The sequence below is a fragment of the Pseudorasbora parva genome, chromosome 19, assembly GCF_024679245.1.
Source record: "Pseudorasbora parva isolate DD20220531a chromosome 19, ASM2467924v1, whole genome shotgun sequence".
NCBI classification, from domain to species: Eukaryota; Metazoa; Chordata; class Actinopteri; order Cypriniformes; family Gobionidae; genus Pseudorasbora; species Pseudorasbora parva.
Window position 1 is genome coordinate 35,516,525 of NC_090190.1, and position 25,427 is coordinate 35,541,951.

Here is a 25,427-nt window from a genome sequence, read left to right on the forward strand (position 1 = left end):
ATTTCTTTTGTCACCCTAAAATAATCAAATATTTTACAATAGCTTATAATTGGGTGGGGGTGGAGGAGGTGGGTTCACTTTGCTTGACTGACAGGGAAGCCTGGACTCTTGCTGTGAGGGCTCGTTGACCTGTTAAGACAGGTCAAAGGTTAGGTTTTGCTGGAAAATAAAGCACTATGAGCCAATGGCTGGTTGTAACAAGGAGGTCTAATTTGTCTCTGATTGTGTTTTGAAGAGGCAGTGTGAATCTGTGGTATTTGACTTGATTGATTGACACTGACTGGCTTTTGACTTTCTCTTTAAATGTATCCAAATGAAAGAAATAGAGAATACAAAGGAGCTAATGCAGTAGCATAGAATATATATCTTTTTTTAATAAATAATTATTCCTCAAGGACAAATCAGTAATAATTATTTAGTCTTATACATATTTTTAAATAAAATATATTGTTAAAAAAGTATATATATATATATATATATATATATATATATATATATATATATATATATATATATATATATATATATATGTATATGTATATGTATACACACACAAACACATACACTCACTTAAAGGATTATTAGGAACACCCTATATACTAATAATGTGTTTGACCCCCTTTCACCTTTAGAACTTAATTCTACGTGGCATTGATTCAACAAGGTGCTGAAAGCATTCTTTAGAAATGTTGGCCCATATTGATAGGATAGCATCTTGCAGTTAATGGAGATTTGTGGGATGCACATCCAGGGCACGAAGCTCCCGTTCCACCACATCCCAAAGATGCTCTATTGGGTTGAGATCTGGTGACTTTGGAGGCCATTTTAGTACAGTGAACTCATTGTCATGTTCAAGAAACCAATTTGAAATGATTCAAGCTTTGTGACATGGTGCATTATCCTGCTGGAAGTAGCCATCAGAGGATGGGTACATGGTGTTTATAAAGGGATGGACATGGTTAGAAACAATGCTCAGTTAGGCCGTGGCATTTAATCAATGCCCAATTGGCACAAAGGTCTAAAGTGTGCCAAAACAAATTCCCCACACCAGCCTGCACTGTGGTAACAAGCCATGATGGATCCATGTTCTCATTCTGTTTACGCCAAATTCTGACTCTACCATCTGAATGTCTCAACAGAAATCGAGACTCATCAGACCAAGCAACATTTTTCCAGTCTTCAACTGTCCAGTTTTGGTGAGCTCGTGCAAATTGTAGCCTCTTTTTCCTATTTATAGTGGAGATGAGTGGTACCCGGTGGGGTCTTCTGTTGTTGTTGCCCATCCGCCTCAAGGTTGTGTGTGTTGTGGCTTCACAAATGCTTTGCTGCATACCTCGGTTGTAATGAGTGGTTATTTCAGTCAAAGTTGCTCTTCTATCAGCCCATTCTCCTCTGACCTCTAGCATCAACAAGACATTTTCGCCCACAGGACTGCCGCATACTGGATGTTTTTCCCTTTTCACACCATTCTTTGTAAACCCTAGAAATGGCTGTGCGTGAAAATCCCAGTAACTGAGCAGATTGTGCAATACTCAGACCGGCCCGTCTGAAACCAACAACTATGCAACGCTCAAAATTGCATAAATCACCTTTCTTTTCCATTCTGACATTCAGTTTGGAGTTCAGGAGATTGTCTTGACCAGGCCCACACCCCTAAATGCATTGAAGGAACTGCCATGTGATTGGCTGATTAGATAATTGCATTAATTAGAAATTGAACAGGTGTTCCTAATAATCCTTTAGGTGAGTGTACATATATTTATAAATGTTATATTTCTTCTTCTTAAGGTTTGTTTATTAGTCAGACCAGAGTAGATGTTTGGTTCCTCGTTAAGTCAAAAAGTCAAACTCTTCTAAAGCAGATCCCTTTTATTCTATTACCTTTGATACTTCATGATATCCCCATCAAAGCATGTATCTAGTCAACCTGAAAGTCTCATTATGACTGAATATGCTACATTTTGGCCTCCCTTTCCCTTTTTCTTTTCACTTTGTTTTTTATAGGTCAGAGTGAAACTGGCCTTTGAGCACTGACATGGCTCTACAGTTCTTCCTAGTTCTCGTAGTTAAATGGTAACATTACACAAGACACACAGCTGTGCACATATATCTGTAGTGAACATCAACCTCTGCCAGTACTTCTGGAGCTTTAACAGAACAACAGGGCAGGGTGTGGCGTGTATTTGGAGATTACCGTCTCTGTGTGGATGAGTGCATGAGTGTGTTTGTGTGTATATGCATTATGCAATTTTCCATTGCATGTCATAATTGCATGCAGAGTACGTGACGGTCCAGCTGAGCTGTGATGCATAAACTGATCATCTCCATAGTATGCAGTTCCACACACACAACCGTTTGCATGTGTTGAAACCACACATTTGTTCAAACATGGCTCAGAGGAGGCCACCCACAATGATAAAATCACATTAAAACCAATTTGCAATGCAGAAATCTATATCTGCTACACTGTGGCACTGCATTTTAAACCCTCATTTATTTAGACTCACAACCCTTCCTGTTTGGTTGCAGTGATGGCAACAGGCATAATGAGCTCATCACATGGCTTGGTCATTGGTCTGAAGACCCCTTCTGCTTGACCAATCACAGGTCGATTTGTTGGCTGTGGAAGGCGGGCTTAAGACGTTAGCCGACGAGTTCTGCGATTGGCTGGATTCATGAACGTAGAGAAAGTGTAAGAAGAAACGGGAGTTGCTGAAGTTGTTGCATCTGTCTGTCTGTCTGTACAGTGCCGTTTCTAGGCATAGGCAAACTAGGCGGTCGCCTAGGGCGCCAACAGCTGGGGGGCGCCAATGAGTCCCCGCCCCAACAAGATTTTTTAGTTATTTCATATATATTTTATTATTAATATTTCGTACTTTTGCTATTTCAAGGCATTATGATTAGTTGCGATTATTGGAGTGAAGTCGCCATGATGGTGATAGTGGCACTGCTGTAATGAAATGAGATCATGTAGAGGGCGGCAGGGAACGTCGTCATCCGTGGCATTGTAACGCTTGTGTCCGAGTGAAAAATGCGGATAGCGAGCTCACTTAATGTAACTGGAGTGGATGCAAACACGGAGGCGATTAACATCAAACAGATCGCACTTTATTCCCCGCTGAACTCTCATCACAAACTCCCTTTCCGTCCACAGCATTGCTTGATAAAACAAAATAACTGACTGTTAGCAACAGAAAACAGAAAATAATCCCCAAACATGGGAGCTCAAGACTCAGTGCGCACATACACAAAATGCAGACTTCGTTTGCAGGGAGCGCGCGCAACTCTTAAAGGGGCCACACTATATTTCTACTCGTTACAGCGTGCTTCAGTTTCATCATCATGAAAAGGTCAAAGCCATTAGGGGCTCAGTATCGTAAAAAGAAAAAAGAGGAAATATAAAAAAAGAAAGCGAAATATACAGGTATGTTAGCCTACTTATTGGTTACTTGTTCTCTACAAAGCTGGTCGCTCTATCATAACGTTGAGCAAAACATTACACTGAATATTAATACTGGACGGACCACACGCCATGCTCATTCAGGTGCAGAACATTATAGCAGTTCCATTTGAATATATATATTTTTTTACATCAGAGATAGCTGTTTAGTGTAAATTGATCAAGTAGGCTATACTGTCATAACCATGGGCCTCACTAGGCCCTTTTTATGAACTTATGCCTCAGCCCCCCCTAAAAAAATATGTGATTAACCTTTAAAACATATGAAACTGGCGCGAGGCTTCGGCTATGGCTTCGTCCCCGTCTTTTACGCTTTGTGTCACTGTGTTCTTCAATCCGCAGCGGCGCCGAGTGACATGGTTTTCAAGCTATTGTTGTCTAATTTTTTGCCTTCAGAACATCTTAAAATACACATATGTAGATCATAGAAATCAAAATTTTCCCCCGAACCCACCCAACATCTGTGATCTCAGTGATAATAAACCTAGCTACATTATTCGATTAATGCATGTACAATATGCCCATGAAATAAGGAAGTCATATTTACTTAATAAGTAGTAGTTAAAAAAAAAAAAAAAAAAAAAAAAAAAAGGGGGGGGGGGGGGGCGGGGCAACATATGAATCTCGCCTAGGGTGCCAGAAAGGCTAGAAACGGCCCTGTGTCTGTATATATATATATATATATATATATATATATATATATATATATATATATATATATATAATATGTGTGTGTATGTGTATATATGTGTATGTGTCTATATGTATGTGTATATATATATATATATATAATATGTGTGTGTATGTGTATATATGTGTATGTGTCTATATGTATGTGTGTGTATATATATATATATATATATATATATATATATATATATATATATATATATAATATGTGTGTGTATGTGTATATATGTGTATGTGTCTATATGTATGTGTGTATATATATATATATATATATATATATATATGCCTATAGCTGAAACATAGTGACTGAGTTTCCTTCCTGTTTTTATTTAGTTGTCATCCCTGTTGGAAAATCCCACTTCAAAAACAGCTACAAGTGGGGTTTTCCAACGAGGGTGACATTATGTGAATAAAAACATATATAGCCTAATAAGCAGGAAGGAAACTGGAAACTAATTTCCAAGTCCAAGTAATTTTGTGCCTTTAATGAAAATAAAAATAACAACTCGTGTGTTATGCATTAACTTTTTTTTTTTTTTTTTTTGGATCACATAAAGGTTTTTAAGCATTTTAATAAAACATTTAAAATGTATATTTGTATCTAACCAACAACTAGTTAAATAGCAACTAGTTAAATAGTTAAACCGTCAAATAGATGGTTTTATGATTTTAAGATCATTACTTCACCCTCATATAATGGGTAAAGTGTTGACGAAAATGATGCTTTTTAGCAATTTCTTGAAAACAGTCAAAGCACATATCCGTGAAAACGATTGTTTTATTTATTTATTTCACATTGATGCTTCAGTCAAATTGATTACAAAACAAAAGTATTTTGAAATTGCAAATTGTTAATATTATCGACTTCGCCCACCTACTCGCTTCGGCCGCCCCTCCCTTTAGTCCCCATTGGTTCAAACAATTTCAGGATCAACCAGCTGTTTCTTGTTTTCCCATAACGCGATTGGTCCAAATGACCTGTCGATCAACGGGACTTTGACAGATGACTCCGCCCTTTTCACGCTACCCTAATACTGACAGGCTACTGTACCCTTTTGTGAACGCCGATTGGCTGATGGTGCTGGTTGTCAAGGCTTAGTGCTTCATTCACCATTTTGCGACTGTAGAGTACCCTGGAACCTCAACGGCTGGACTTTTTCTCATTTGCGGAAGAAAAACATTCTTTGCAAACCCTTTCTCGGGGATTCCATGGCTTTATAGGCTTGGTTTTCGCATCGACACCATTTCGACGCCACTGTAAATAATCACGGGGTGAGTTGAAACCTTTCATCTGCAGTACTGCAGTGATCTGCCTATATATTTAATGCTGTGTTTTGCCTTTACGTCGCGGATCTATCTACAATGTTCCGCTGTCAGTTTATTTTTTTCTTAGTGGATTGTATAAAATGGCGGAGTAAGCATTTTAACATACACACACACATAGAAAGGGAGGGGTGGAGGTGCACAGTCAGCCTAAAAACTTTTTTTCCTGAAAATATTTGTGTGACACTAGAGTTACAGCTTCAACAAACTGCTTTTGTGTATTCGTTTACCTTTCAGGGACTGTCACGTCTTAAATCCATAGTTCTTCACATAAAGATAAGGAGAATGTTTTCTTATTTAAACTTGACTTACGTTATAATAACATTTTCAGTTACATTCAGTACATTAAATTCGGATGTTTTCTTATTTATAGCCTATAGGCACATATATGTGGGAGATTGGCTTTTGTTTTTGTGGAAGATTGTTAATATTATGGCCACCGTCGCCCTCGATTCAGGAGCCTGAGGGAGACGGGAAACTGCTCTGCGGCCTTGTGTTATGGAGGAGGCCTACGCCACTCGACTGTGTCGTAGGTGGTTGTAAGCGTAGAGTAGGGCACTACGACCAATAAAAGCGCTTGACACAGATACGGCGGTGTACTACTCAGCAAAACTTTCGCAAGTCGACGACAGCAGCACCACTGTTGATGGGAAACAGTGCTTTTGCTTTGTTTCAGGGTATTTGTGTTCATGTGGACTCTTGCTGTTGCATAGGAACATTTATTATTATCCATTTGGCGTGTCATTATAAGATTGAGTTGTTAAAATCATTTGAAGGGTCAGTGAGTGCAGTGAGCAAACAAAGCTAAATTACTTTTTAGTGCATTGCACATTTTGCCAGTTCTAAAAGTTTCACACAGAACCTTTTGAGAAATATGTATTGACATGAATTGATTTATGTATTTTCACAGATGTGTTCACCCAAAGTGATTTGGGTGTTCCAGGGTATCAAACACCATTGTTAGTGACATCCTCTATAATTTGTGTTACAAAATCATCAAAGTTATACATGAGATTCCCTATGAAACGGTTCACCACCACCAGTGTTGCCAGCTTGGGTCGATGATTTCAAGCCCAAAAGCTCTCCAAAACCCGCCCAAAGCATTCACTTCCAAAAGAATGTGTCTATTGCCACAACAACCAAGGTTTACAACCAAGGTTTATATTTACAAGGTTTATACCTTAAAACTTACTTCCTTAAAACTAAAAATGAATGAATTTCCCTGCCAGGAGAACAATACAACAGGAAAAAGGATTAAAACATAGCAAATACAGTAAAAGAAACTGTGAAAATATGACAAACATTTTTACAGAAATCTTTTACCATTGCACACCATAAAAGCAGAACATTTGTAATTCATGTGAATGATGATAATAATAATGCGCTTTAAAAGTGGTAGTTCACCCAAAAATGAAAATTCTTTTCCAAATTTATTCACCCTTAGCGGAAGTTGTTCCAAACCTGTATGAATATCTTTCTTCTGCTGAACACAAAGTAAGATATTTTAAAGAATATGGGTAACCAAAGAGGGGGGGAAACATTCTATACAATATCTTCTTTTGTGTTCAGCAGAGGAAAGAAATTCATACAGAATTCTCATTTTTGGGTGAGCTATCCCATAAACTAAAACTGAACTACAATTCATTTTTGTAGAACATAACACAGAACTTTGCCGTCAAAACTGATTGATTGTTGATTCCAACCTCTTACGGCAGCCGCCGGGGGCGAGTTAACAGGGTGCAGGGTGGTTTAAAAGTCGCAGAAGTCCTAGTCAGGCCAGTGTGCACATGATGGACAAGAGTAGTCTCATATTTTTTTATATTCACTTAAATTTTAATTAAGTGAAATTAACTCTGTGCTCGAGTGTTATATTTACAAAGGGCATTCAAGTCATTTACCACCACATGTGTAATCAACGTTTTGAGAATTGGGTCACTTATACAGCTACAGCCCTTACGAAACAAAAATATATTGCAATATATTTTAAAATATCATGCAATATATTCACATATATGGGATTTAATATTCATATTTTCCAATATATTGCAATATATTGAAAGCGGCAATCATTTGTATATTTTGCAATATATTGCATGAATATATAATATATTTTATAATACCATCAATATATTGTTCCATATATTAAAATATATTTCAAGAAAATATATTGGTAAATATATTTTCCTTTCGTAGATTAAAATCTGATCCGTCATCATGATAAAAAAATAGTCAGTTGTTGTGAATCATCACATCTGCCTTCGATTGCTCTTTCTTGACTGACTAAAAGTGGCTTGTCGTGACGTTAACACCAGGCAGACTCTACAGTGACGTGTGTTTAGTAACGTCATCATGATGACTGATTGGATAGTAAAGGCGCATTTGGGTTTAGTTTGTTAACCAATTAGTCTATACAATTTAAATGTTTGAAAACTGCAACACTGCTCCTAAACCAGCCCAAATTTTGTCCAACCACCTAAACCACTTTTATCCACACAATCAAATTTAAAACCACCTAATTGGGTGGAAATCCCAGAATATGAATAACAGAATAAACAGACATGACACAGTTTTCAGATAAAAACTGAACACCTTTAATGCATGTTAGCCGATCATTTACACAATAACGGCGTTTTGGGGGCCTGAAAACGCAAACCTCAACGAGTTTCAAAGTGCACGTTTTTGAAAACGATACCATTATCGTCTCCATGCAAACTACAAAAACTTGTTTTTGTTTAAAACAGTGCATGCATATTTTTCTGTCTAAAGACGCGTTGTGTTTCTTTACAAAGTGACTGGCAATTACTGGCCTGGCATGCATAACACAGCATTTTTAGTCGTACCCTAATGATGACTTTTAAAGGTCAAGTGTTCTTTGATCCAAAAACCTGAGGTGTAACCTAAGATCTGGGACCAGTTGAATAAACTTAGCCACTATGTTAAGACTTAAGAACTAGTTTGACCAACTTGCAGTTTACCAAGAGGTCATTAGTCTTACATTTTCAAATCTACTTAGACCGATCCCAATAGGATCAGTCTTGTGAAAAAAATTGATTAGACTTACTATTAAAACTAGTCTATGTAGTATGCAATAGGCCACTGAATTGGTTTGGGTACAAAACTTTGACTAGTGCCATGGACATGGGTTGGGCCTGATATTAGTAGCCTTGGGTTACGGTAATTTCAAATAAATGTGCTATGTGTCAGTCCGAGCTTCTAACTTCTTTGCAGCATCAGTGGTTGGTTCTTCATATAAACTGCACTCTGCAATACCCAAGGCAATCGAGAGAATGAATGCATGGGTTTGCTTATTAATATTAACAATAATATAAACCTCCTTGATATTTGATGTGCAACATAAAGCTTGTGAGCAGCTTATCTGCTTGAAATTGCTCACCCAAGCAGAAAAGCGATGTACTGTTGCTAGATATCGATTACTGAAAACCAACTAAATGCACTTGATGTCAAAATAATGAGATAAATCAAACTAACAAAAATGAAATCATAACTGTATTTTGATGTTTTTCTCCAGATAAAATAATGTGAAAATCCATGGAAAACATATTCTCCCATATTTTGACTTGGGTCAGGCCCAATTTTCTTGGGTGTGTCTTTCTTTTTTTAAAACGAATTCATGCATGTTCAGTTCGGGCAGATGTTATTGGACATTTCAGTTACGTACAGATCTCAGGATCCAGGAAGCCCTTTGTGTGGCTACACTTTGTGTTATCTTATATGCACTGGAATAGTTTAGTGGCCCAAAAACTGTACGCACCTACATGCTCAGGCAATAAAAGTCTTAGTAAAGTATTTTATGATATAATTTTCTTACTGAAGGTAATATACTGCATATCAGATTTGCATAGTGCCTGCAAACTTGACTTACAGTGCAAATGGCAGTGTGGTTACTGTGGTTTGCTCACAAGAATGGGACAGTTTTGCACTGCGGACCTATAATGATCTGTTACATCTTAGTCAATTTGAGCATGCATTGGTTCATGAAAAGAGGTCATTCATGTCCTGACCTTTCATCATAATAAATTAGATACACATCCTTAATACTGCATGCATTTTTTGAGATATTCAAAGCTTAAATGAAATCTAATTTGACTACACTGGATTATTTGTAATATATGGGATGTATTTATACTGGGTTGTAGCTCCATCCAAGTGTCTAAATATATTTATGCAAACACAAATGTTGATAAAATATCTCGTTTGGGTTTTAAACACAATCCACACTGTAAGTTTGGATGGTAAAGAAAAGGCTGTAGGAGGAAAGAATGTGTAAGTAGTATGTGTAAGGATGGCATTGTACATTTAGATGTTGTAGTGCTGTGACAGGAAGTGAGGACTGTAGGGGTGGATTGCCGTTGTAACAAATGTAAAAAGGTCATTTTTGAGAGAGAGAGAGAGAGAGAGAGAGAGAGAGAGAGAGAGAGAGAGAGAGAGAGAGAGAGAGAGAGAGAGAGAGAGAGAGAGAGAGAGAGAGAGAGAGAGAGAGAGAGAGAGAGAGAGAGAGAGAGAGAGAGAGAGAGAGCGCCTTAGAGTCACAGAAATACCACTGAACAAGGAATTCCCCCGCCTCCTCCGATCCAGCCAAAAAACCGAAGTGTGTGTGTGACTTGTCTGGGCAAGCATTTTTCTTTGTATTCAGTCTTTATCAAAGTTTTAAGTATTAAGTTGTGATATATCCAAGGCTATGGTATAATATCACTTTTATGGTGTTAGGTAATAGGCACTAAACTTAAAACATCTCCTGCACTAACTTGTTTCTTAATGATGCTGTATTCTATACTCCTTATTCTTTATATGGGGATTGTAGTTCTGAATAATTAACTGATCCATCTCATGTGCTGTGTTTCATTACAGGGTTTAATTAAAGAAGGAAAGGATAGCGCAAACAGGAAGAGGCTTGTACAAGAACAGAAGAAAAAGAGAAGGGGCGGGATGCAAGAAGGAAACAGAGTGGAAGATATCGATAGGCTGGGACTTGCAAGAAATCAGGAGGATTAGAGACTCTTAGAGCAAAAAAAGATGAAGCCCCTTAAAAAGCAAGAAAGGCGGTCGCCCCCCTCCACTCGTGCCAAGGGAGTTAAGAAGAGGAATGCCGATAGTAGCCCACAGGAAGAGAAGACAGAAACCGAGGAAATACCCCAAGTTTCACCTACCTCTCCTAAGAGACATATATCCTCAAATTCTGACTCATCACAGGAAGGGCTTCTGAGAAGAAGTGGGTCTCCAGAAAAGGAGGGGATCCATAGTGATGGGGTCCTCAATATAGCAGTGGATTTCGGGAAGATGGATGAAGCAACCGGGAGCTCCAAATCTGGTGGAACACAGAGCGACAGTAGCACGACCAGTGCCAGCAATAGCCCTTCGTCTAATCGTAAGACGGCCACTTTTAAGGCCCGCGTGCCCAAGAAGAAGTACACTTCGGAGCACTGTGCTGGAAACCATGGCAACGTCAACACTCCCAGCACACCCCCACAGAGCAGCAGCAGCTCTCACAACAGTACTGGTGCTAACCAGGTCCCAGCTGCCTCTGCTGCACACACAGACCCACACAGTCAAAGCCAGCAGGCTGTGGACAGCTATGGACACAACAACATAATGGGGCCCACAGGTAGAACTGCTGGTGAATGCGGAGAGAAGGATGGGACGAGCATATCCAGCCCACAACGTTGCTCCTCAACCGATACGGCCAGCGAACACTCGACTGACCTAGATGCAACAGCTTCAGGATGTGATTCTCACTCCAACTCCCAAAAGCCACAAGCACATAGTACAACACCCACACAGGACAGCCTTTCATCTGGGTTAGCCGGAGTCCTTGCCAAAGGTCTTAAGAATCAGAGAGTTCTGGCCCGACAGGGTCCCAGATTAGGGGAAGGCTGGCCTCATGATCGGGGTCGGGGTTTGTCAGGAGTGTTTCGCACTGGTGTTGTACGGAGAGTTAGTGAGTCACATGGGAGTGTGGAGGTGCAGCTAAATGGAGAAAAAAACATATGCAAGTATCCTTTTCGAGTTGCTACTGATTCTGTTGACCTCATTCTAGATGCGTCGCCTCCTGGTGTGGCCCCGGTGGCTATAGGCACACAAGTCTGCGTCCCCTTTAGAGTAGGTGATGAGGGCAGCGAGGCAGCGCAACAGTGGTACAGAGAAGGTATAATCACTCAAGTAGATCAACATCCAGCTGTGTCTTTCCCATACCGTGTCCAGCTACGAGAGGATCTGTCTGATGAGAGAAAGGAGAGAAGAGGTGTAGAGGATGATGGAAGAGCCATCAGTGCTCAGGCCGTTTGGGTATCACGACAAAATCTTCGCCTTCTGGTTCCTCCTTGGGACTTAGAGCCACCTCAGTCAGCAGAGCCAGGAATAGATGGTAGGAGGGTTAGAGAACGAGAATGGGAGGAAAGAGAGGACATGGAGGTCTTTCGACTGACAGCGTTTAAAGTTCAGAGTTTGTTGCACCCTGTGACTGTACCTTTCACCTCACCTCATTCTTCATCTTCTGCCATTAACACTGCCATCACGTCTGTACTCAGTGCAGCCCCAAACAGAGACTATGATCATCACAGAGAGAAGGATCAGGAAAGAGAGCTGCATAGGCACTTAGAGAGAGAAAGGGAACAAGATCGAGAAAGGGAGAGGCACAAGCATCATCCTCTTCATCCATCCACCCCAGAGGAGGACATGGAAGTCAGCCGTTTCAGTCAGCTAAGGGATGGCGGCATCACTGCAGCCATGGGTAGCAAAGCTCTTGGGGTTTCTTCTCAGCATCGGCACATTCTTTCTAAACCAAACTACCTCAGCCCCGGGAGAGGGCTTAGCACCCCAATTGCACCCCATCTGCCCCTTGCTCCTCACCCAAATCACCCTACTATGCTCCTGGGTGTAGATTCCACCACAGGTGCTGCAGTAATCTCCACGCCCCAGCTTCCTCCATTGCCCCCAAGCTCTTCTCGAGGCTCCCTGGACAAGACCCCCAGCTCCAACTCGCATGGTGCATCAGGGGGGGGCTCTGGATCCTCATCCTCTTCATCACGTTCCCGCACACCCCTCACAGCCGCTCAACAGAAGTACAAGAAGGGCGATGTGGTATGCACCCCTACAGGCATCCGCAAGAAGTTCAACGGCAAACAGTGGCGCAGACTGTGTTCACGTGAAGGCTGCTCGAAGGAGTCACAGCGCCGTGGTTACTGCTCACGGCATCTCTCCATGCGCACCAAGGAGATGGAAGCTGGAGGTGGGGTCGGTCGAGAAAGAAGTGGCGCCAGTAGCACGGGCACTCTCACACCTGACCTTCGTTTAGGTGGACGCACCAGCAGCGAGTATGACTGGGACGACAACTCACGAGACAGCAGTGAAGCAAGCAGTCGTGGCGGGGACTCTCGACCACGTCTTGTGATGACCTCTCTCATACCGCAAGAACTGCCACGTGAACTGTCGCGCTTTGACTTTGATGAGTGCGAGGCTGCAAATATGCTGGTCTCACTTGGCAGCTCTCGCTCATGCACACCCTCATTCTCACCCGTATCAAATCAGTCACCATTCTCCCCTGCACCTTCTCCCTCGCCCACACTATTTGGTTTCCGCCCAGCTAATTTCAGCCCCATCACAGCACCTTCACCTCTAACCCCTCGCCGCCCTCGCCACCTCAGTGGCACAAAGATCCCAGGCACCCCCAGCACAGAACGTGAGCGCCACATCTCTGGCATTGTACCCACTTTTCAGACCAACCTGACATTTACTGTGCCCATGAGCCCCAGTAAACGTAAGTTGGATGCTCCACCACCCCCGCTTCCCAGTGCATCAGACTATGTGAAATCTGATCCCCAACTCAGTGATCCCAGCCTTGGCCTCAACGCAGCAGCATTCAGGGTTCTATCCCCCCAAAGCCAACCTACCACCCCCTCTTCTCTCTCATTTGCTCGACAGAGGAGTGTCACAAGTCGACCCTCATCCTCTGCTGCCTCCACTCCACCCCCTATGCTGGTTTCTCCTACACCACCCTCACCCCTGCCTCAAGATCCCAGCTCACGTCGTATCGTTCCCCTACGAGATTCACCTGTCATTGTTCGTAACCCAGATGTACCGCTGGCAAAATTCAGCGATGGTCCCCTGAGCCGTAGAGGAAGCTCACGCTCTAGGGAGCACAGCCAGCCTCCTCACCATGCTGTGGGTCTCCAGGCTCCTGTTCCAATTAATGGCGCAGCAACCAACGGAGCCGTTCTCCTGCGCAATCCTGCTCCCACCTTAGTCCTGGTGACCTCCTCTCAGTCATTGACACCTGTGGCTCCTGGACATCCCGCCCATTCAAATTCTTCCACTTTAAATGTGTCCACCGCTAATTCAACCACTGGACCTGTTCTGGCAATATCTGGCTCAGGAAGTAAAGAGCAAGAGAGAAAATCAGGCGGCCATGCAGATGCAGGTGGTGCTCTCCCACAGCCTGTGGCTTGCCATCCCTCACCCACCGCCCTGTTGCCCCTCATCTTGCCAGCAGAGTCCCCTCACCCTGCTCCTCGCAAAGACATCATCATGGGACGACCTGGCACTGGTAAGAGTAGTAAAATATAAATAAAAGCCAATTAAAACACTAATTATTATTGATTATTACTAAATATTATTGATCACCATAGTCATCCACAGAGTTATGGTGAGCGTGCTAACTTTTTTGTTTGTAAATTACAGTTTAAAAATGTAGGGTATAATCAATATAAATATATTTTCAAATAAATTAAAGGGGTCATGAACTGCATTTTTTATTTTATAATAATCTCTGAGGTCCACTTATAGGCCTAATGTTTTACGAACAATTTAGAAGTAATAAGCTATTTTCTATCCTGTTTTTGACCCTCTCTTTCGAACACTCCATTTTGATGGGCTTGCCGCATTCAAGACTTGGAAGTAAACGCCCACTGCTATGATTGGGTAACAGTTTTGCATATTAAAATGAGTAAGTACTTGGAGTAGCTAGTTATAACTGACAAAGGATGACTTACGGTGTATTGTGTAAACAGAATTATATTATTATACGACAGAAAAATCGTATGCATTATCATTTGCAGTGTCATGTTTTAAGTAATATGAGACGTGTTGTTTTAGCTTACTGATGACAAATCAAGAACTTACTCACTGAAGCTTTTATTCAGGATTCTTAAAAACATTGACAACGTTAATACGTGCACCAATGATGCAAATCTTTTTTAATAATCAGAGTGGCCTACGGTCATAATTCACAGTAAGATGTTTACATGACGAGCAGAAATCTTAATACGATTAAGGTGTTTACTTGCCTGTTTATTGTGATTAAAATTAGCGTACACCACATAGTTTAATGTGATTATGGTTGCTGCGATTATGAGCTTAATCGCATCCATTTGATTTACATACTGTGTTTACATGAGGTAAAGTTCAATCGCAATTGTGCCAAAATCGCATTAAATTCATATTGTAAGGGTGAATGTAAACACACACTCATTTTTACTCACACTTGTGTGTTATGACATTGCTTTCGGATCCAATATAGTCTGCATTGCATCATCTTTTTTGTTCTTTGAAAAGCATGCTTTGAACTTATCTTGTTTATAAATGAATCTGCAGTAAAGTGAAGCGAACAAACGATCAGTGTCTTACTGTTGCAAAGTTCATCCATGCTTTCTTAATGTAAAGTCAATGCAAAGACTGTTTTTCAACTACTTGGCTACTCGGAGGCATCTCTATCATTTAGTTGCAGGACTAATCCTGTGTTTGCGAAATATCTCGTATTTGCGAATACAAGACGTGCAAATCAGTGGGCGGAGCTAAAGAGGCAATGATGTAGAAGTAGCCGTTGATCTTCCACAGAGAAATGCAAAATTTGTTTGGTTTAAATAAAAAGCTGTTTTTGGGCTAACAAAGACATTTTGAGTTCTGAAACTTGATATTTATATAGTACAATGACCTCTATGTCAAAAGATCAAAGGAAATTAGATTTCTCAATTCATGACCCCTTTAATACTTTTATTCAGCAATTGATCAATGCATTCAATTGGTCAAAAGTGACAACGTTATACATTATTTCTATTTCAAATAATTGCTGTTCTTTTGAACTTTCTAAATCCTTCTCTTTAAGTTCTTTCTCTTTACCTTTTTCTCCTTATAAAAGATACTCATGCTTGTCTCTAGTTTTGCAAGATGGAGGGCACCAACAAACACTTTCTATTTCCGATTAGACAAACGAAAAATAAGGGGGGCTCAGAGCGATTTTGGTATGCTGGTCAGCAGCAGGTGTGTTTGGGTGTGTGGTGAAGAATGCCCTGCGATTTGAGGGTCAGTGTTCCTTTAGACAGTTGCAGCATGTCTGAAATGATACACAGGAACTTGCCCAGACATGCACGGCTAGAGGGTAATTGGACCGCCCTGATACTGATGAGTACTTAAATTGACATATACAGTTCACTGGAATGACAGATGCATAGGACATGTTACATACTTTCTTATTTTCACCAATCACTGATATGCAGACATATGAATGGCTTTCATTCAAGTTCAGTCTGACACAGAGAGGTGCTGTTTAAACAGTTCCCTCTTAAGAGAACAGAGAGGCTGTTGGGTGTCCAAAACAATCATGTGTGTATATAAAAGGTTTGTCTGTTTCTGCATTTAGTTTGGACCAACGTGGAGCCCCGCTCTGTGCCAGTGTTTGCGTGGCATTCATTGGTTCCCTTTCTGGAGACCAGCCAAACAAAAATGTCCACGCAGCCTGCAGATGGCCAAACACTTGTAAATCAGAGCAAAGGTAACATTTGATAGACAAATGGAACACTATAATTTTCTTGCGTGACAATGCATAGAATGTTTACAAATCGCATCCAGAATATACATCGATGTTTTCAATTGATGTTTTGAAACTTGCAGAACCACGCTGTGGAGTTGCCCTTGTTACTGAAGCACTTGTTGACCATCCAGCACCAGAGAGAGGTTCCCCATCTTGCCCCCCTCCTTCTGCTGAAGACCCACCTGTGGAGAGAGAAGGAGGCGACAGTGAGACCGAGAGTGATGCTGACGACCTGTAAATATCCGTTTGCATCTTGTCTCTTGAGCAATGTATTAATAGGAGTGAGCGATTAAAAAAAACAATTTTTTAAATAAAATCTTTTCCCTGTAAAATGTGCATGTTAAGATATATTTAATTATAAACCAATTAAAAAATACATATTGTAATCTCAATCTGCCCACATCTATCTGCCGCAGCCAAAAGTATTGGCAGTGACTAATTTTGCTTCACAAAGTTTGCTGCTTCAGTATTTGTAGCATTTTTTCATGTTTCTATGGTATACTGGAAAACGATGATAAGTTTGAAAGGCTTTTATTGGAAAAACTTAATATATGCAAAGAGTCAATATTTACAGTGTTGACCCTTCTTCATAACCTATATGCAATTCGTTCTGGCATGCTGGATATTAGCTTCTGAGTCAAATCCTGATTGACGGTGTTACAAAATTTCAATGTAACTTTCAGTGCCACTTTATTATTTCTCTTGCCTTGTAACATGGTGCTAGAAAATGCACAGATCACCAAATTGCTCTTGGGTCATTGAAAGAAGTTGATCTTGCAGGACGTTTTGATACCATTCTTTATTCATGACCATGTTTTTGGGCAGAATTGTGAGAGAGCCCAGTTCTGTGGATGAAAATGAACCCCACAAATGAATGGTCTAAGGATGCTGGTGTCATGATACAGGACTCATGGTAGCGTTCACCTTTTCTTCTCTGGACAATCGATTTTCCAGATATCCCAAACAGTCAGAACCGGGCTTCAACAGAGAAAATAGCTTTGCATCACTCTTTTTCTGTCCAATCCTTATACTTGGTGCAGAATTTCAGTGTCATTGATGTTTTTCTTTTCTTCACACCCACCTGCTGCCAATTTTGAGGAAGCTCTTCACTGGTAGTGACATGATTCTGTAGCAGACTCCTCTTGCTAGACACTTTGGGATGTCCTGAAGCCTTTTTCACTGCAGTTTGAACCTCTCTCATTGAAGTTCTTGATCCAGAAAAAAATATATACTTTAAGGGCAATATTCTTTGCAGCAATATCTTTGCATTTGAGGCTATTTTGATGCACATCTTTCTTTGGAGGCAACAATTGCTAACTCAAGAACTTCCCTTCTTTTTTAGCAATCAGTCTGCTCTTATAATCCAATAAAAATGATAGAGTGAATTCACCTGACTAATACTTGTTCACACTTTCCCATGGGCTCATGATTCTATTAGTGAAATTATGTTAGCTAGGCCAAAAAAGGAAAGTGTTTTTTGTAATACATTTCTTTTGTTTGACCAGTGAAGATTTTTTGTGATTTAAAATGATCACTTTGCACAACTATGTGAATCAACAACACAACAACAAAAGCAGCAAACTTTGCGAAACACAAAATTGCGTAACTGCCAACACTTTTGATCACAGCTGTATATACACCGATCAGGCATAACATTATGACCACCTTCCTAATATTGTGTTGGTCAGGACATGGACCCCACTAGACCCCTGATGGTGTGCTCTGGTATGGCACCAAGATGTTAGAAGCAGATCCTTTAAGTCCAATTAGTTGTGAGGTGTTTGTTCAGCACATCCCACAGATGCTTGATTGGATTGAGATTTGGGTAATTTGGAGGACAAGTCAAAACCTCAATCTCGTTGTTGTTGTGCTCTTCAAACCATTCCTGAATGGTTATGGCTGCATTATCCTGCTGAAAGAGGCCACAGCCACCAGGGAATACCGTTTCCATGAAAGGATGTTCATGGTCTGCAACAATGCTTAGGTAGTTGGTACATGTCAAAGTAACATCCACATGGATGGTAGGACCCAAGGTTTCCCAGCAGAACATTGACCAAAGCATCACACTGCCTCAGCTAGCTTGCCTTCTTCCCATAGTGCATCCTGGTACCATAGGTAAGTGATGCACACGCACCCGGCCGTCCACGTAATGTGAAAGAAAACGTGATTCATCAGACCAAGCCACCTTCTTCCATTGCTCTGTGGTCCAGTTCTGATGCTCACGTGCCCATTGGTGCCGCTTTCAGCGGTGAACGGGTCAGCATGGGCACCCTGACTGGTCTGCGACTATGTAGCCCAATATGCAACAAACTGCCATGCACTGTGTATTCTGATACCTTTCTATCAGAATGAGCATTAACTTCTTGAGCAGTTTGAGCTACAGTAGATTGTCTGTTTGATCAGACCACACAGGCCAGCCTTCGTTCTCCACGTGCATCAATGAGCATTGACCGCCCATGACCCTGTCGCTGGTTCACCACTATTCCTTGTTCCACTGTTAACTGCATACAAGGAACACCCTACAAGAGCTGCAGTTTTGGAGATGGTTTGACCCAGTCGTCTAGCATCACAGTTTAGGCCTTGTCAAACTCGCTCAAATCCTTACGCTTGCCCATTTTTCCAGCTTCTAACACATCAGCTTTGAGAACAAAATGCTCTCTTGCTGCCTAATATATCCCACTAACAGGTGTCGTGATGAAGAGATAATCAGTGTTATTCACTTCAACTGTCATAATGTTATGCCTGATCGGTGTGTGTGTATTACAGTGAGGAAAATAAGTATTTGAACACCTTGCTATTTTGCAAGTTCTCCCACTTGGAAATCATGGAGGGGTCTGAAATTGTCATCGTAGGTGCATGTCCACTCTGAGAGACAAAATCTAAAAACAAAATTCAGAAATCACAATATATGATTTTTTAACTATTTATTTGTATGATACAGCTGCAAATAAGTATTTGAACACCTGTCTATAAGCTAGAATTCTGACCCTGAAAGACCTGGGCCCGTATTTATCAAATATCTGAATTACTCACAAGAATACTGCTAAGAATTGACTTAAGAGTCAAAAAATTCTTGGCTCAAAGCTGCGCTTAAAAGTTAGTTATCAAGCATCCGAATCATACTTTAAGTAAAGTGTAGGACTAAATATTAAGTATCAGTCTTAGAGTTGATTTACGACACTTTGCTGTGGCACAAACGGGATTTTGGATGATGTCATAGGCATAAACCAATCACTGAATAGATGTCCTTATTTAAGAATATTCTAAGATACATTTACATTGAATGGTGAAGTTCCTAAGATGAATTTACATTCAACACATTTGACAATAAAGAGTTTTCAAGAGAATACATTATAATATACACATGTCCAGGCCCATCTTAAGTTTGCCAATGACCATTTGGATGATCCAGAGGAGCCATGAGAGAAAGTCATGTGGTCAGATGGGACCAAAATAGATCTTTTTGGTCATAATTCCACTAAACGTGTTTGGAGGAAGAAGAATGACGATTACCATCCCAAGAAACCATCCCTACTGTGAAGCATGGGGGTGGTAGCATCCTGCTTTGGGGATGTTTTTTGTGCACATGGGATCAGGCGACTACACTGAATTAAGGAGAGGATGACTGGGGCCATGTATTGCTAGATTTTGGGGAACAACCTCCTTCCCTCATTTAGAGCATTGAAGATGGGTCGAGGTTGGGTCTTCCAACATGACAATGACCCGAAGCACACAGCCAGGATAATCAAGGAGGGGCTCTGTAAGAGGCATATCAAGGTTCTGGCGTGGCCTAGCCAGTTTCCAGACCTAAACCCAATAGAGAATCTTTGGAGGGAGCTCAAACTCTGTGTTTCTCAGCGACAGGCCAGAAACCTGATTGATCTAGAGAAGATCTGTGTGGAGGAGTGGGCCAAAATCCCTCCTGCAGTGTGTGCAAACCTGGTGAGAAACTACAGGAAATGTTTGACCTCTGTAATCGCAAACAAAGGCTACTGTACCAAATATTAACATTGATTTTCTCAGGTGTTTAAATACTTATTTGCAGCTGTATCATACAAATAAATAGTTTAAAAAAATCATACATTGTTATTTCTGGATTTTTATTTTAGATTATGTCTCACAGTGGACAAACATGCATCTACAATGACAATTTCAGACCCCTCCATGATTTCTAAGTGGGGGAGTGGGTACAGTGGGAGAGTGGGGAGAGTGCAAAATAGCAGGGTGTTCAAATACTTATTTTCCTCACTGTGTACATAGAAAGGCCACCCCTACAAGGAAACATTATCAAGGCATTTTGAGACAAATTTGAATCCGATTTTTATTGCACACTCTATTTGTTCTTCCCTCTTACATTTTTGGTTACTCCTTTTTTCAGATTTTTTCCAGGTATAGCTCAAGACCCTGCTCCATCCACCAGCCCAGTGAAAAGGCGTACACAATCTCTCAGTGCACTCCCAAAAGATGTTGACAAGAAGGTAAGTTACAGTCTTCTATTCCTGTCAGTGTCTTCATTCTGAGTTTTTGTCGTAGTCGGCTACAATAGTGACTAACAATAAGATATTTTGTCAGTTGCTTGAGTTCCTTAGAGTAGTACTGGGCAGCCTTATGACCTCGCTTTAGTGAGAACAGATAAATAACCCCAGACACTTGTCAAGAGGATCAGGCTGAAAAAATTAAAGCTTTGTAACCATTAATTTCCCTTATTATCTTCTGTGGAATACAAATGTTCACTTATCATTTCTTCTCTATTTCTGTCTCTCTCATACCTTTACAAAGAGGGAAAAGGACCACATCAGGCGGCCAATGAACGCTTTTATGATCTTTAGTAAGAGGCACCGTGCACTGGTTCATCAGCGGCACCCCAACCAAGACAACCGCACTGTCAGTAAAATACTGGGCGAGTGGTGGTATGCGTTGGGACCCAAAGAGAAGCAGAAATATCATGATCTTGCCTTCCAGGTACAGTAAAACTCGTGAAATATTGCACAAGATAAAAATGTAATGGCAATCCGTCGTCACTAATGTTTTTGTAATTTATAACATGGAGTTGGAATGTTTTTGCATTTGAAATAGTGGTAGACCGATATCCGTTTTACAGCTGTCATATACATTACGTACTGTAGATGCAAATATTTGGAAAGCACTATAGGTGATGACCGGTAAATGCCAATATGCGCTACGATTTAAAAGTTTGACTGTTCAGACATTTTAAAAATGTATTTATAATATTGCGCTTTTGTTTTCTTACACTCAAGGCTGTATTTGTTTGATTAATAATACAGTAATATTATTATTACAATTTATATACTGTTTTCTATTTTAATATATTTTAAATTGTTATTTATTCCTGTGATGACAGCTGAATTTACAGCATCATCAGTCTTCAGTGTCACATGATTATTCAGAAATCATTATATGCTGATTTAATGTGAAGCAAACATCAATGTTGAAACAGTTGTGTTCAAAAGAACAGTATTTTTGTAATAATATGTCTTTACCATCCCATTTGATTAATTTAATGCATCCTTGCTAAATAAAATTATTTCGCTAAATATGTTTGCTTCTTTAAGAAAAAATAAAAATACAATTTTTACTGACCACAAATGTTTGAACAGTAGGTTATGTCTATATGGTATAATCAAATTTACTCATTTGTAATTGTATAATACTATTTAGTTTTGAGAAATTTATTAAATTAAATGGTCATAGATATATATAAAAAATGCATTTACATTAGAAATCAGATTATGTGCATTTAAATCCGTGTTATTAAGCCAACTGTTAAATTTCATACTCGTATCTCTCTTGTTCTCTTTTAGGTGAAGGAGGCTCATTTCCGTGCTCACCCTGATTGGAAATGGTGTAACAAGGACAGGAGGAAGTCCCTGTCTGAGGGCCGGGGAACTCCAGGGGCCAAAGAAGCTCGCGAGCGCAGCGTGTCTGAAAGCACAGGTCTGTGTGGGTGTTTGTTTATATGCGTGGGCGTTTGTTAGTCTTGTGAAACTATGAGTGCATAGTAGTGTGAAACATAACCAATACTGAGTTAACCTTCTTTGTCTCCCCAGAGGCCCATTCCACATCTCAGGGGGCAGACCACAAAGGAGCAGGACCCAGCTGGACTTCCCCTCCATCTGATGGTCACGGAGGATCAATAGGTGGGCAGCTTCAACGGCCTCGCGCCTTTTCCCAGAGCGCTGTACATACTCTGGAGAGGAGGGAGAAGGAGACAGAGCTGGACAGTGCTACACTGTTCCAGCCCCGCACCCCTGCTCACCCTCATCGGCCGAGTGAGGATGTGACCAGTGATGAAGAGCATATGGTGATCTGTGAAGAGGGGGATGATGATGTCATAGGTAAAGGACATATACATCTTTGTCAATACCATATCTAGCAACCAAGAACAGCCTAGCAACCACTTGCAATGTCAGAACTCCCTAGCATCATTATGGCATGTTTTGCATATGCAAGCACCACGAATAGTTTCTAAAAAAAAACCCTTCAAACTAATGCTCTGTCAAGCATTTTAATTTCAAGTATTAATTCCATAAACGTCACTTTTTATAATAGGGGGTCCAGATCTGTTGAAACCCCCTGATCTGTAGATAATGCTGTTATATGTGGAACTTACCCACCATCAGAAAATGATTCTTTCAGCTAATTTTGTTTTGATGCTATGAGCGGTTTTTGTTCCATTCTCATTGTCTCATTATTAGTCAGTCCTGACTGATTCTTGAGTCTGTGTCTCCCACGAGCTCTGCGCTCTCTGATGCACCACCACCATCTGAACATCATGAATTGATTTTGGAAAGGCAAAATCTCCTCACTGCTCAGCTCTCTCAGTCCCATGAGTGTGAGATATGCAAGCCCTGGTCTCACAGCTAACGTGTGATTTCTTCGCAGAAGACTCGTTTGCAGACGGCTCCATTGACTTGAAGTGTAAAGAGAGAGTGACAGACAGCGATGACGAAAACGACCATGCGGATGAGGCTGACAGCAAGGTAACACTTAATACATCACATGGGTAGTTGGCATGAAAATCCCACAGTGTCTCAGTTATAGTACAAAAAAAAAATGTTTCTATTATATTTTTTTCAATATTTTAAATGGTTATTTGCTATCTACATAAAGGGTATGTGGCTTTTTTAAAAGCAGAAATTCTCCAATACGGTTTTACAGGTCCAACCCTAGACATTGTCCCTAGAATAAAATGCTCTGTTTTTGCCTCATTTGGAAGGGTCATGAATAATAATGTTGAGCTCTGCTCTGATTGGCTAATTTCAGTAGTTCACACAAGTGCAGCTAACGCAATCACAAATAGCACAAGCGGCTTGAGTCATGACAGAACACAGACTGACTGAATGACACTTTAAGTAGAAATTCTCAACAGGAGATTGCTAAAATGCAGCTTACTTGTTTATTGGTTTATTTTGTCAACGTCAATTGCATCGTTTAAGTACTTTTGTGTCATTTCATCTTGTCTTAGTCATGGAAAAAAAGGTTTTCGTCATATTTTCTTTAATGAAATCAACACTAATCGAAGTAAACTAAAAACTTTGAATTAAATTGTTACTTTATCCTGTTATAGATAAACGTCAACCATGCCTGTTCACAGTTCAGTTCTGTGGTAAGGCTATGAAAAGTGCTCACATCCCCTACACAGCCTGGTCCATTTATATCCATGATCTGCCGTTTTCAATATATGGTCCTCATCTTACCTGCAAATCTTCTGATGATTCGGCAGTGCAGGTCCACGTTAATACTGTGGCCTTGAACATGTGCTGGTATATGCAAATTTGGGGAGGCATAAATATTAATGATCCCGACTGTTACATCACAGTCAGTGTTATGTTGGGATTTGCCATTTTTCAGTGGTCTTTTTCAAGCACAATATTTACATATGAAAGAGAAAACAATGGTGTTTAAGGCTCATCGTATGTTAGTTCCATGTACATAACTCTTATTATTCAACTATGCCAAGGTAAATACAGTTTTCCATTCTAGGGCACCTTTAAATTAGATAAGCCCCATTACCATAGTAACAGAAATTATATTTGCTCTTATCTAATTATTTATAAAACCAGATTTTTTCAGCATCTGTGTATTTGTTTGTCTGGCAAGTAAGTACAATTTCTTCAGGGTTTACTCTTGAGGTTTTCCACACCAATGGATATATCCACAAGGCAGCAGATGTCGTTCCTTCTCTTACATGGTTCACAGACCAAATTGTTTGCCTTAAAGGGATAGTTCACCCAAAAATAAAAATAAAACATTATTTACTCTTCCTCATGACCTTCCAAACCAGTGTTAGTTTATTGTCAATGAGATACTATTAGTTTTTAGCAGTATTCTAAACAAGTTTTTATTTGAATATTTTCAATTCTAGTTCATTGTTTTAGTTCAAGGTGTATTCATTTAGCTGTTATGGTCATTTTTATTACATCTATATTAGTTTTAGGAATTGTACATCAAGTTAATCTAAGTGAAAATGAGAAATGTTGCCTTCTGTTATATTTTAGCTTTTTCATACCACAATATGTAGTGATCCCATTTTATGTTTCAAAAAGCACATTAAAAGTAGTCCATATGAATCTTGCACAATATTCCACATAAAGGCTTCCTAGAGCTTAAACAGTAAAGCATGGCCTAAGGTCATCAGTTAAATTCCCAGGGAACGCACAAATTGATAAAAGAAATAATTATAGATTGGAATGCAATGTAAGTTGCTTTGCATAAAGGATTCTGAGAAATGCATAAATGTGGTCAATGTAAATTCCAAGTCCTCTGAAGCAATACATTAGTTTGGGTAATACTTTATTATAAGGTGACAAAGTTTTATTACATGCACTTACTATAGTAATAACAGTAAACTATGCAAAGTACTAGCAACTAACCCTAACCATAACTCTATATTAAGTACATGTAGTTAATTAATATTAGGCTACTTATTTGAGTGAGTACAATGTAACTACGTCACCTAACTTTGTGTAGGTTAAAGTCACTTAAAATCCTCTTATTCTCTATTCCCCATATTTTAATAGTTTAAATCTTGTACAGGTACTACACAATGTCATCAACGTCAAATTCAGCACTAACCTCATTTTTAATCAGAATGTGAATGAAATAATCTCA

At 40.1% G+C, this 25,427-nt stretch overlaps 1 protein-coding gene across 2 annotated transcripts in view; it reads left to right on the forward strand.

Annotated features, from left to right (window-relative positions):
• Window positions 1-5,223: 5,223 nt before the first annotated feature.
• cica (capicua transcriptional repressor a) overlaps window positions 5,224-25,427 on the forward strand; it is a 33,188-nt gene continuing 12,984 nt past the window's right edge. Inside the window, exons 1-9 of one of the 2 annotated variants that reach the window (XM_067426465.1) lie at window positions 5,224-5,422; window positions 10,343-14,033; window positions 16,125-16,256; window positions 16,376-16,529; window positions 20,674-20,773; window positions 21,075-21,257; window positions 22,118-22,250; window positions 22,364-22,651; window positions 23,199-23,296. In XM_067426465.1, coding sequence (XP_067282566.1) covers window positions 10,508-14,033; window positions 16,125-16,256; window positions 16,376-16,529; window positions 20,674-20,773; window positions 21,075-21,257; window positions 22,118-22,250; window positions 22,364-22,651; window positions 23,199-23,296 — 4,614 coding nt within the window. In that variant the 5' untranslated portion in view covers window positions 5,224-5,422; window positions 10,343-10,507. The remainder of the gene's footprint in view (window positions 5,423-10,342; window positions 14,034-16,124; window positions 16,257-16,375; window positions 16,530-20,673; window positions 20,774-21,074; window positions 21,258-22,117; window positions 22,251-22,363; window positions 22,652-23,198; window positions 23,297-25,427) is intronic. The other variant, XM_067426466.1, reaches the window with a different exon arrangement.